At 37.2% G+C, this 14,439-nt stretch overlaps 1 protein-coding gene across 6 annotated transcripts in view; it reads right to left on the reverse strand.

Annotated features, from left to right (window-relative positions):
• The window catches only part of CLEC16A (C-type lectin domain containing 16A), a 63,545-nt gene that overhangs the window by 18,165 nt on the left and 30,941 nt on the right, over positions 1 to 14,439 (reverse strand). For 5 of the 6 annotated variants that reach the window (XM_027711151.2, XM_027711149.2, XM_027711150.2 and 2 more), the window contains 5 exons: positions 13,649 to 13,777; positions 10,277 to 10,397; positions 5,895 to 6,046; positions 4,947 to 5,151; positions 3,432 to 3,599 (listed from right to left, as the gene is read on the reverse strand). In XM_027711151.2, the coding sequence (XP_027566952.1) occupies positions 3,432 to 3,599; positions 4,947 to 5,151; positions 5,895 to 6,046; positions 10,277 to 10,397; positions 13,649 to 13,777 (775 nt within the window). Of the gene's footprint in view, positions 1 to 3,431; positions 3,600 to 4,946; positions 5,152 to 5,894; positions 6,047 to 10,276; positions 10,398 to 13,648; positions 13,778 to 14,439 lie in introns of those variants that run through there. The other variant, XM_027711153.2, reaches the window with a different exon arrangement.

Here is a 14,439-nt window from a genome sequence, read left to right on the forward strand (position 1 = left end):
TTAACATACTTTTCTATTAAAGACTCAGGAAAGTATTACTGTAAGATATGCTTCCCAATTCCTTGGAGATCTTATTTGCATAATCACAATGTTTCATAGGGCTGTGTTTTCTTTCCTAAAACATGTATCAACAGCTATCCTCCTACTGCATTTTACACAACAGCAGCAAAATTTCATGCCAAAACCTGAAATAGCTTCTTAGCTTTTCTTTAAAGGAACTTTTTCTTAAGCAATTAATGCAAATCTTCCTCCTAAACTGGGAAAAGCTTACCTACTGTCTTATAGAAGTTTTCATGTGAAAGACAGCCTTAACCATAAATTCTCCTAAGAATAAAAATGGAGGTGAGGAAAAGGGGAAAGGGCACCGGTGGCAGAAAACAGGAAGAGCAAAAAAGAAAAAGAAGCCTGAGAAGTAGAAATAAAATCTTGGCCAAGAAAGCAGTAAATGTTTTCTCATTGCAAACCATATCCTCATTGCCCCAATGTCTTCTATTCTGTTCTTCTATACATTGTTATCTTATTACAAATTCTCATATCATACTTAAGTAAACTATTCCAATCTGATGTTCCTACAGTAGCTGTGGACCAAACTTTATATAGAATTCTTGCCTGTATTTTCTTTTTCATTCAAAGGGTTACAAAGCTATAAAAGATGATTTTTTTCCTTCAGATTTTAAAATGAAGATGGTTATAGTTTGCTTGCCATGGTTAATGTTAGTGAGAGGTTTTTTCAGCTTTTCCCCTCCAAATCATATCATCATCATTATATACTAAGGTATTAACAATGGATAAAATAGTAAGAGATATTTATTGATTCCTTTTGCTTTTCAAAATAAATTTACTCAGTAGGTAAGCTACCACACTTGTTAAAATATTTAGATGTACCTTTTGCTGGAAATCATTAAGATTTCCCTTAAGACACACTGGGAACATAAATCTCAGAATAGAGCTGATACTTGAAACTAATACTTGAGTTTGCTTGGAGAGGAAGTCATTATTTATTTACTTTCAGTAGAAGACCTGTGTTCACAGGGCCCCTACCAAATCTGCTGGTTTCTTTGAAAACAATATAATTATTACATTATTACTTCAGAAGTATCATATTCATACACAGATGGTGAACAGTCCAGCCAGCTAAACTACCCCTAGAACGCTCTAACATCTAGCAAAGGCCATTAACTTAAAATAGACCCTGAAGTATATTAATAACCATGACCTCATGATGATAAAATTGATCAAGTGAAGGCTTTTGCTTATGCTGTTCTCTGATAAGAACTGCCCAGTTTATCTGCCAGTTGGCTGGGATGATTCCAGCATCTCACTGCCTTTGCATAACACTCTATAAAACATACAGGTTAACAGGGATGTTCTGGAGCATGGTCTGTTATATTCTCATCACCTTTCACATGTCTTGCACAAAATCTGGTTTTAAGCTACCACAATCCTCACCCTCTTCCCCCCAGAATACCAAGAAGCACTTTAAAAAACATGTTAACTTTGTGCCATGAAACAATAAAGAAAAACAAAGCACAGTTTGCCTACAACAAGGTAACTGCACACTCTCTAGTGAAATATGGAGAGCTCTATTTATGCACTATGACAGAAACTGAACCAGACCAGACTGAAATAAGTGTTCTTGGAAAATCTGAATTCACTGACAAGACGGATTAGGGAACTGATTCAACAGTTGTATTAAAATCCTCCACAGACCAAAATTTGCAGGAGAGCTGAAAACATTTATATTATTGTTAATGTCTTAAAAACCACACTGGGTGTACACCACCGACAGCTAACATGGTCCAACTAAAAATAATAAATAATCTTTTAAAAATATTGCCAAAAAACCTAGTTCTCCTTTAAATCTAGAAAGGACATCATCACCAAAAGAAAGTATAATTTGTTTCTTAAAAGTATAATCAAATTAACTGACTGTATGAGCTTTGCACAACTCTTAAGCACCAGATGAAGCTGTAGCATTAAGAAATGAATACATGAAGCCAGTAATTTAACTGCAATTTCTTCAGTTGTTGTTTCAAAAGGCAAAAAAATCTTCCTCTTGAAGTAAAAATCACGGTGGGCCCGATTAAGGGATAAGCACAAACAGATTCCTATGATAATCACTCAGAACTAGGAAACCTCATTCATTCATGAGCAAGAAAGAGGTATTTGATATTTATTTTGTAATCAGATGTAAAACAGGATGTGAATCCACATTTTTTATTATATTACTGGCTGCCATAAAACGCACTTCAAAGATCCTACACTTGAAATACTTCATGTTCTGTGCCTCATTTCTTGTACTTTGTACCAAATAAAAGCTTCAGAATACTTTTTCCTCTGGATTTGCAAGTGCAAGTCTCCATTTCCTGGAATTCAAAGGAAGTATGTGCTTGTTTGAACAAATTACCATATTGCACCACCTCCAGTATCCCCCCCTGAAATTAGTAGATGAAGTCAGTTGTTAGGAACACAAGGGCACGTGTCTTAGAGAAAGTTGAAATAGTAACTCCGGGGCACCTTTCCAACCACACCTTTTCCCTGGAAGTCATGTCAAATAAGGAAATACACTCCCATCATACAACATACACTTGTCTTTTGAAAAACCTGACTGGCAATATCTATGGTTTTATAATTTCTGTTCCCCAGTCAAGACTCAGGAAAACTGAGCTCCAATTCAGTCTTAAAGCAGTTAAACATCTGTGGTGTAAGTAGGGTACTTGAATTTTGAACCACTGAATCACATTTAAAGAGAAATGCTGACTTCTGTGAAAGGATTGGTAACAAGTGGGGTAAGGACATTGTATCTTTTTGTATAATACAGCACAAATAAGTACTTTCAAGCAGTATGAAATGCAACTTTAAAATGACTCAAGACCAAATGAGAAAATTTCATCATCTGGAAAAGAAATTCTGTGGAGAAGTCAGTTTGTGAAACAGATAGTAAGAGACAAAAAGCAAAGAGCCCATTGTTTTAGAATCATTCCTTTAATCCCAATTCCAAGCTAATGTTTTAGGAGCAGGTGTGACCCTCTTCTCTCTTGTTAGCTTTAAGGTAAACGAAGCAGTTCACCGTATCCTGGATCTTTTTTACAATCTGGCACAAAACCCATCATAACCAAATTAGAGGAGGAAATACTCACAACTGACAGATGTGTTGCATAAATACCGAGTATGCAAAACAGGATTTAATCTAAGTCGATTTGTAAAGGAAGTCAAAGTACTAAGATATTCCCAGCATACTTGGGGACACTGCCATGAAGTATTGCTCACAACACACCCAGAACACACCCCCCGGTATTACTTGTTTCTCGAGGAGTAACTTTTTCCATAAGCCTCATGCTGGACTTGTGTGTTCAGGAACATATTACAGCAAGCTTTTCACAGCTTATACAGATTACAATACAGTTTTTGTCAGTGAATGCTGCTCTCACCTGGGACTTTGTCAACAGATGCAAAGACAGAGCGCTGCACTGTGGGGTCGCTGCTCCCGCGGCGGGACTGGTCGTAGAATCTAAAGGGAAGGTGCTGGGCTGTAGCTCCAGAGCTGTGTCCAAAACCCATAACTTCAGTTGAAGGCTGAACAGGAAGATCCAGGAGAGCTATGTTTAATCACAATTGATAATTTTTGTTACTCAAAAATACATAAAAGGAAGAGGAGGTGAAAATAAAATTGATAGTTTGTTCAGGATCTTAAGACTAAATCAGATTTTTAATGTGACTTGTCTGCATTTGCCTGTTAATTATGATTACAATTTTGTTGGAAAACGAGAGAGACAACACTTCTGGCAACCTGTTCTACCATTGCTGTCCACATCACATTCACACTAAGGAAACCCCAGAATACAGTGGAGGGCTAAAAAAACCAGGATTGCAGGAAGCTCCTTGCACTAAACAAGCCATAGGAGTTATTAACAATAAAAAATCCTTTTGTTTTTCCCTGTACAAATAAAGTAATTCATTAGTTACAACTGAATACTGCAGAAAGCCACTGAAAGAGACAAACTCCTTTAAACTGGAAAAAAAATGCCTTTGCATTACTATTGAACTTAAAACTTTTAATATCAAGTAAATCTGTATCACCCTCAGACTTGCTTTAAATTTTTTTATATGAAGCAAGCCATAAAAGTATGACATATCCACTTTATAAACTCCAAGTATAAAATTCTTGATTAGCTTCCTACACATCCATAATAATCTTAAAGCATCTATAATCAGAATAATTCTCTGGCCAACTCAGTAATTTTAATACCAGCTATTACTTTGTTTTTCACAGCTCTGATTAGTTCATTATTGCTCTTGGACTATCCGAGTAACTTAGATAACTGGGCTTCTTTTTATTTGCACATTTATTTTCCTTCCTGTATTTCAGAGCTTCTTTTTCTGTACTCAACAGTTCACTCAGTTCACTGGTAAGCTTCAATTTACTCTTCACTCAATATTCAAGTAATATTTGAATCACTGCTATTTCCTCAAATTAACACTTTCCTTCATGTCTTCACAAGCATTTCCCCCAAACACAGGAATCTAGTGCTGATGTGTCACTCAACATTTTGGATTGCTCATCATCACCACATCCAAGCATTATCATCAAGACCATCAGGACACCATCCAACTCAAGTAAACTGAGCTCCAGTTGAGTCCTGGGGCAGCAGGACATCTGCTTTCTATTGGAATTCTGAACCACACTTGAAGAGAAACGCTGTGTTTTGTACAAGCAAGTGGCAACAAGACAGGATTCCTCTTTCATCCTTTCCTGAACTGTCTGTCATAACTATGAAACCACATATTTCACTCCAGTAAAATCTATCACTTGGAAACTCGACACTGCTTTACAGCTTTCTGTGGCCACCACTTTTTAAGGTTTCTGTACCTCACCCTTGTGTTACAGAGTGATTTGCAATGGCACACGAGCCTTGTTCCAGACCCATTTCCCAGTGCCCACTCACCTGCTATCCTCTGCATTTTCATGCGCCGGGCCTGGATGCGGCCCTTTGCCAGGCGCTGCTTGGCGATAATGCAGCGGATGTGATCCGAGAAAATGAACGTGGCCTGGAGGATGGGGAAGGGCTTAGAGTGAGGGCTTGAGGCAGGCTTGTGGATGATTATGTTCAGAGCTCTACTGTCATCCTCTACTCCCGTCACCTGCATGTCCTAAAGAGGAACATAAGGCAAGTAGCTAATGAAAAGCAAGCTTTTTTAAAACTATAGGTTAAGTATCGAAGTTAAAAGAAAATGCTATGAATGTTCCATTAAAGCTCTCACAAAGACAGTTTCCGTGGTAAAAACCCCAGCAAAATAAAAGCAAAACAACCTTGGTTTGCAACCTTGTGCAATTTGTACAACCTTGGATTTACTCCTTCAGAAATTGGTATTCAGAGAGATTTAGTCAGTTTAAAATTCAATTAAATTATCTGAACATAGCAAATTTTCAGGAGATAAAAAACGAGGCAAGGAGACACAAATGAGAGAAACTTCCTAAAGCTTTTGAAATCAGTTAGATAAGCACAGATCATTTTGAAGTTGCAACCTGTCACCTTCCCTACTCATGGAGGAGGAAGACCTTGAAAAGTTCATTACTCTGCTACTTGAGCAAAGTGCTTGGGACTCAATCCTAGTTGGAAATGACTTCAGTGTTCAAATGAACACAGCCCAATATTTACTAGGAAAGTCACCTCATCTTCAAGTATGTTTCTACTTAGCTGTGTAAACTTCTTCAGAAAATCAGAGATGTTTTAAAAGGCAGGAAGCAGAAAAAAGATTAGTAACTGAAGAAGCAAGTAAGCATTGTACAGAGCTTAAATACGAAAGCTAATATTAGTATTACTATTTATCCAACACAAAATGTAGATTTTCAGGTGAGCAAAAGTAACCACCTAGATTACAAATTCTCTTACCTGCAAAAGGCCTGCAAACTTTACTACTCCCCATCCAAGTCTGGCAATATCTGGTTCAACCAAACTCATCTGGTAAATATCCACAGCCAGGAACCTTTGAACTTGACCCCCATCCTTTGTTATCACTGTACAAGCAATTAGATCACTGTTATCTGAAGGAAGAAAGGAAGGAAAAAGGTTATTTAATCACTGAAGTCGAGGATTCTGGGGTTTGAATGTTTTACATAACATAAAATGTTAATATATAAAAGCATCTTGACAACACATGGTTACAGCTTTTGTTTCCTCTTTTAATAAATATTTTAAGTTTTGCCACAATATTTATAGCTACATAGAAAGAGCAAGCTAGATTTTAACAACAGTGGTTTGGACATCTGAAGATGGGTATTAACATATATAAGATAGGTATTATACACACCTTGCTTTCTCTTACCACCTTCATTATCTTTGCAACAGTGCTGATGTGTCTCACTAAGTGGAAGTCTCAAAAAGTTTTGTTGGAAGACCAAAGACAGTCCTGCACCACTGCAGGCAATTATTTCTACCTTGTTAGAAACTCTGGCTCCTGACACAAGTGACATTTGCACAGGTCTGAAACCTGATATTCTGACTGTTGGAAGCCCTTCAAGATTACATGGATTCTCCAGGCAAACTGTAGCAGGCTTTTGCCAATATTTGTTAAATGAGGTGATATTTTTTCCTTTACCCATGCATTTTATTCACTTATATTGAACAAACATACCCTTTCTTTACCATTACTCCAGGACCCCTCCAACAAGCCCCCAAACAAATCCTCCTGTATCTCCTCACTGCCCTTGTTCCAGTTCAAATCCATTGTTCTTGAAAAGGGATTCAATCACCTTCTTTACACCACCTGGAATCTACCAAGCACCCCTTAAACTGCCACAATTTCTAGCAGACCTTTGCTAATCTTAACTAGAGTTGCTTTTTCCTTTGCTTCAAACTCTTACTTTCATTCATATACTTGATATACACAGGTCTTTTTCCACTCTCTTATCTAGTACAATTTATAGCAAGTAAAATATTCTGAACATTATACAAAACAGTAGAACTTAAATTTACTCATCCAAACATCTAACCAAGTATTTAACACCATATTTCATCCTAGAAACATTTGCAGGATAGAGACAAAAGCTACAAGTGGAAGCACACAGCTTTTCACAGTGGCAGGTTATACAACTACAGGCAACAGCCATAAATTATGGTTGGGAGGTGGAAGAAATTTCTTTGTGCATAATACAGCACAGCATGTTACCCAGAGAGGCTGTGGAATTTCTATCACCAAAGGTTTTCGAGTTTCAAAAAACCAAAACCAACAATCCTCCCCAAACCAACCTCCTCTTCCTCCCAAAAATCCCCCCACACCACAAGCGTGAGGTCCCTTCCAACTAACATTTCTCTGAATCTACAAATTACCCTTTACCAGCAGGATCCACTCAAAATTGATTGGGTGATAGGAGATGAAAAATGGAACCCTAACACAATTAAAAGAGGATAATTAATGCTAATCCAGTGTGAATTTACTGTGAGCTTTTGAAATTTGAGAAAACAAGTTTAATCAATAAATGCAATACATACAGGACGTGATACAGTTACACGAGGATTGATTGCTATTACCTTCTCACAGCCCTAGAAGGCTCAAGAAATCCATACAGGATTGGCAAATATTACTAGAGGAGCCTGTGGAAGATTTATTCCTGTTTAGAGAAGGAGCTGAGACACCAGGCAGAGAATCTTAGAGGAGATCTAAAATGGCAAAGTAGGCAACTGAATCCTACTGAATATTATTGTGCCACTGGCATTCTAATAATCTGAACAATAAAAGACAAGCCACAGAAACAGAATAAAACAAGAAAATCCATGTCAATATTTATGTAGTTTTCAGTGCAACAGCAAGCAGATTAAAATACCTGGAATTATTGCTGTACAAATTCAACTGCCCGACTACAAAAATGTACTTCAGGTAAAGAACTTAAGGGGTAGAAGTTGCTTTCCAGAGCTGAAAGTTTTCATTTCAGATCTGACAAAAACTTGAAGTAAAACTGTAAAAATTTATCAAAGAACAGAAGGAAAAATTACTCATTTATTAGGCATCTGTTTCAGGAATCCTTTGAGTTTATACAACTGAGTGAAGGCCATTTCAGCTCACAGCTGCTGAAAGGTCAAAAGCTACATCATCCTTGATAACAAAAACAGAAGGGAAAGTGTAGTTAAACACATTTCCAGTGAACTGATCTGAGAATACTCACAGCTATACTATGAAACAGTTACACAACACATAGCTAACACATTTAGAGGAAAATACCAAGCCCAGTAAAATTCAGTTTGAAACTGAAAATTTGATCTGGGGATTAAAGTGAATCCCAGGCTGAAAGGCCATTCAATACTCATATGACACTGCTGCAAAGAAATGTGCTGTCCTTCCTGAGAGTAACTGCAGTGCCTAATTTTTCCTCATGCAAAATAAAGCCTGTAGCCAGTTTGGACGCTACACCTTCAAGACATGGATCCAAGAGTTCTGTGGACTTTCTCAAAGAAAAAGACAAGTCATAGGAAACAACCAAGGAAGGAGAGTTCAAAGACCTCAGCTGCTTGCAGCACAGATGTACATTAGGTGAAAACAGCTGACTGTGTTCATGTAATACCTACCTGAAAAGATTGCATTACATGAATTCTTTACTAATATAACAGCTACTTGAGGAGATGGTCTAAATGTACCTGATCTGCCTCAGGGCTTGATCTTTAATGATTTTATAATTTACTGTCATCACAATTCCAGAAATCATCTGCAGGCACTAAAAGCTCTTACAGAAAACTTTTAGCCCTTTGGACACACAGCTGGTGGCCCAAGATAAGCATTAGGCTGCAGAAAGTTAATGCACCACCTCCCACTTGACAAGAAGAACCTTTCCCAACAGCACAGAGCCCGTTAGGTATGACATTTACTGCTTACTAAGAATGCAACAAATCAAGGACCCACCCAGATGTTCCCTCAAAGGACATTTAGTTGAGATTAGAGAATGTGTCCCTGGTCATACACCTGCACCGCATTTTGGCTTCCTCTCTTTTCTTCAAATATGACAACAAGTGGCACTGGGCAACTTTCTCTACCTGACTGTTTTGAGCAGGGGAGTTAGACTAGGTGATCTCCTGATGTTCCTTCCAACCTCAATTATTCCATCATAAACTTTTCTCAAACATTTTTTTAGAAATACTGGCTACTTTTCTAAAGCCTGGATATTTGGTAGAGACAGAATATACAAGGAGATTTAAGTATAATGTGACTCATTTTCAGTTTCAGCAAAGAAATAACAGCTTTAAATGTACCATCATTTACCTCTTGGCCATGGTATTTAAAACATTGCCACAAACAGAATGCTGTTACCAGCCTGAAATCAAGCACTGAGGCTGTTAATTTGAGCTGCCAGTGAACTTCACACAGTGAGCTGCTGACTAAGATTAAAAAGACACCTGCATGAGACACCTACAGCCTCACATGCAGTCTGAGGCAGGCAGTTATCACACGACACGTGAGTGATTCAAAACTATTTACAGCAGAAAAACAACACTGAAAAGTAATAGATATCATTCTGGTGGCAGCATACTCAGCAATATGGAATGAACCTTCTGTGGAATTCCCTGCCTCTCAACACATACATTCATATATAGTGCTGACAACCTTGCAACTACACCTAAAGGTTTACAATGAACATATGCCCATCAAAATATTAAAATGTTTCTTTACAAGGTACTTTAATCTTTCTCATCCAGCTCCCATAACACACCAGCATTGCATTCAGACAAAAGGAAAAAAAGTCATTTTGATAAAGTCAGTTTTGCAGGATTTTTCAAAATCCAAACAGTAGCTGAAACCATTAGGGGATCATGTTAACCTCTACTTGACACTATTTGTATATAAACAACCATAACCACAGGAGGCATCTTAATGTTCAGAAGAATTTTTAAAGACTTGTGATAATATAGATTGGGGAAAATTTGTTACATCAACAACATCTCCAAAGTGATAATTAAAAAAGGCACACAACTAGAATTTTTTAGGTCTCATTTTGCCCACTGCTAAGTCTCCTGCCAAGACAAGGCATCTATGCAATGATGTGTATCCTGTATGCTTTATGCCAAAATGCTGATATTCTCCTGTTTCTCTCTCTTGGGCAACATAAAAGACTTGAACTGGAAAATATGTTTTTATATTACAATACACACCAGAACTTCACCTCTGTACTATCTCAATTCAGGTAGTTTAGGTAACAATAGCAGTAATAAGCAGTTTAGAGGGGAAAAAAAAATAAGCCAGTGACTTCTCCACGTCAGACTATTTGGGAAATTGAGGGACTACTTACTCAAATCAAGAACATCATCTGTCTTTATCAGATCTCCCTCCCTCGTGAGTGGTAACTGAGTTTCTGGCTCATCTCGCAAGTGCAGTGACAGCGAACGGAGCATAAAGAAAACTCTGATTGCCTTGAGAAATTAAAGAAAAGAATATTAAAATATTGCTACCCCCAGTACTACATATTTTAACAGAATCTTACAAACGTATCCTGGCTTTTACAACCCCCGAGTTTGTTCTCATACAGTAAATCTACATTTTAAATTGACAAAGTAGAATGTAATTTCAAACTTAGCTAGAAAAATATATGAAAAAAGTTGAAACGTGCAATTTTCAATGAAGTAGAAGGAGTAGAGCTTTTTTGGCACGGGCACACTTAGACAGATTGTGACTGACAGGTAATTTTTTCTTTAATAATTATTTTAAGACTGATTGTATTTGCAATACCTATATGCTACACACACCTCCACAACCAACCTTCAGAGACTGTCACATTTTGAACTTAAAACAGTGATAACTTTTCTGGCCAAGCCTCGCTAAGATGCCTGCAAGTTAGAGAGAAAACAGTGGGGATTTCTGCATTTTAATTTGCTGTGTTCATCAGAACTAGCCACATATAACACGACATTCTTGAAGCACTTGATTCATATTCTCAGAAGGTCCATACCAGGGCAAAGCATTCTGAAAGCTGCACCAGGCCCAAGAAACTTTCAACAGTTGCTCTGTGAAATTAATAAGCTAGTTTTGATTTATAAATTCATGACATATGGTATGCAAAGACCAAAAGTGTCAAAGAACAATCATCATTTTATTAGCCACATTTTGAAAGGCACCATTTATAATCCTCTTCCCCTACAAGAACTGTATTTTCAGTATAGTAAATGAAAAAATCATTTTTTATTACTTCCGGTGTTTTGTTTTTTAAGTTTCCTACACAGTAATTCTGTGGCATACTGTAAATTAACTGCTGCCTTACAGTAAAAGCATTGAATTCATGAACAGCTGCAATGCCCAGAAACTCCCAGATTGCAGGAAGTATCAGGAAAAACAAATCTAAAGTGCTTTAAGGGAAAACCCTTCACCCCTCTATTTTTAAAATCAACAGAACTGTGGCTCCTGTGAACCAGCAGTGTGAGTGCTTGGCCAGCCATCATCCCGGCAGAGCTTCCAGAAACTTCTGGCACAGCAGGGATGAAGAGAGGGAAGTCATGTACCCAGCTCTTCCATGAAATGACAAAGCAGATGAATTTGGCATGCTGTTGAAATCTAACAGGGCAACATGATTCTGCGAATCAAAGGATGTCAGGGGTATCTAAAAAAATATGATATTAACACTGGCTTATTCATAAGAACAGAGTCATTTTGTAATGGGAGATCTCTCCCCTTTAGGCAGATTGCATTCTAATGGACTCTGGATTTACTGAAATTATACACTATTTACTATAAAGCACTTTTACTATCAGATGCTTCAAGAAAAATTCACAATACTGGGTTTAAGACTTTTCAAATTCAATCAAGAACAGGACTATTTTTGGTAACCCAAAAGTCAAACCCAACAAGGCATTTGGGTTTTTTTGTTTGTTTGTTTGTTTTATTGTTTTTGCTTTTCTGTTTGTTTTTTAATTTAGAGGGCAGGCATCACTCAGCCTGCTTTCACTTACTTTTCCCTTCAATCCTCTTCCTCCTAGACAGCATTAATTTTTGTTGCATACATTCCCTATAAAACAAACATCTCTCATCTCCAAACATGTAATCACATTTACTGCAGATTAAAGTACAGCAGTAGGGAAGAAAATTAGAACTTTAGCCTTTGCAAGAAAAAAATTAAAAAGCAAGAACATCAGATGAAAAGGGAGCTACACTGTGCTTCCTACAATATTGACAGCCTTCAGTTTGTTAGCAACATCAATATAAATCCAAAATCATGTGAGCTGGGCCTTCCTACAACAGTTTATTGCCACATAGAGACTTTCTATAACGAAACAGGTCAGAGCCTAAAAAGATCTGATCTCTAACAGCTAAGAACTCACAATATAATCCAAGTAAGGGACTTCTTCACTTGCCAGTGAAACAAAACTCAAGAACTTTTTTGGAATCATGACACAGGATGCTCAGAATTGACTGTTCATTTGAAACTGTCAGCAAAACCCCAGAAGTGGCAGCAGCAATGTCACAAGACAGACCTCGAGTTCAGCACATTGTTATGGCAATTCAGCAAAGCAAGGGAGCCCAGCTGGAAAAAAGCAGCCCAGGAATTGAGAAAATGCTAAAACTTGTAGAGCAATGTGACTGGGGAAGGACAATCAACAAGGAAGCATTGTGGGACTTCTTGTGGATGATAAAGCCCCTTTCATCCCAAACACTCTACAGGAATATTTGCATTGATTTTTTGATTTCCACTAACAGAAGTTAAGCTATTCCTTATTTAGCTCAGGAAAACCATGGAACAGTCAGTTTCCATTAATGTGCATTTCTAAGTATCTTTCTGTTAAATGCCTCAGAGAGAATTCCAGGAAGCATTTTTGCTTTCTAAGAATACTTTTCAAAATAATTCACTGTATTTTATCAGACAGCTTGTGCTGATAACAAAAGCTGTGTGGCTCACAATAAGTAATGAAAACAAACCTTTTCAGAAGATTCCTGGAAAAATGTTTTTTCTTCAAGGGTACTTGAATATATGTACATATATACTTATGTAAATGCAAAGAAACCCAAAGAACAGCACTTTTCAAATAATAATGTCGTGCAATAATATCTCTCTTAGACTTATTGGCACTGCAAGGCTTACAGGACACTGCCAGATATGGGCCAAGGACTGATTAACCTAAGAATGGTGATAATGATTCAGGTCAGTATTACCTCTACAGATTGTGTCAGTCCCGAAAATAGATATTTTGCTATTTTTCTCCTCATTCTCAAGATCTCTGCCATTAATTACTTTGAACTCTGGAGTAGAGTTAAACTTTTTGTTATGTGTAGAAACATGAGCAATATGAAGCCAGCCAGCCTTCCACTGGAGATTCCCACTACAGGAATATAATTGTAAGATAGACAGAGATATCTGACAATATATTAATGAGTGTCATCTAACTGCCATTGTATGTAGATGTCTGTATGACCAGAAAAATTAAAACCCCACTGCAAGAACATGTTGTGTTGATTAGACACAGGAAATCATAGAGAAAAAAGTTTTTCTCCACTGGGACAGGTAATTGTTTTATACTCTGCACAGGTCTGCCTTCACCAAGTCTTTCTCATTTTATGGATGAGGCTTCCAACCAAGCAGTTTTCAGGGAAAAATATTATTTGTATTTCTAGAATTGTGCAAGGACTTTGGCATCATTTTGCCATGAACAAATGTAAGAAAAATAGTCTTACTCACTCTTCGTGTTCTTTCCACATCTCCACAAGGCAATCTTTTCACAAAATCAATACCAGTCAGTGGTGTCCCCGTTGGAGGCAGTAAGATTGAGGCATCCATCATCAAGTATTCTACATTCATGGGTTTAATCTATAAAAGTATTTTAACATTGATTACCATACAGGACAATAAGCATTTGCCTCTTTGCTTTCAAATATAACTCATTGTTCCATATTCTAGAGTTCTGAGAAATTTTAATACCAACTGTCTTACGTGAAGCTCCTTACAAGCAATCTCTGTTTTATATTTGTTCATCATTCCCTCACACACTATTGAAGTTTCCATACTGATAGAACAGGGGGAAAGCTCCAAAAGATTACTGAAGAAGAGGTACTTCCCTAATACTAAAAACCAAATTTGTCGGGTTTGCTTTTAAGTTTTGACTTAAATTCGTGATTACTTCCATCACAATAAAGAGTTTCCTATAACTTTTTCTCCCCAGAAACAACTTTTTAGTTTCTAATATTGCAGCAACTTTCAAAGTTAAATATTTCACTAAAAACTTCTATTATTTAGGCTGGTAAGATATGTGTAAGATGCTTCCCATATTAAAAGACTTATTACAACACACCAGCTGTAGATTGTGCTTTTTCAAAGAGACAACGAGCAGCTGCTCATTAAATCCCTCACCACTGGGGAAAAAACCCTGTAACTGAGTACCCAAAGCATTTTTATCTGAACTCTAACCTAAGAACTGAAACAGATAATTACTTTTAAAACACATTTACAGGTTAAATATGAACTGAGATCAA

The sequence above is a fragment of the Pipra filicauda genome, unplaced genomic scaffold (assembly GCF_003945595.2).
Source record: "Pipra filicauda isolate LSUMZ 115617 unplaced genomic scaffold, ASM394559v2 scaffold317_size908105_pilon, whole genome shotgun sequence".
Lineage (NCBI taxonomy): Eukaryota > Metazoa > Chordata > Aves > Passeriformes > Pipridae > Pipra > Pipra filicauda.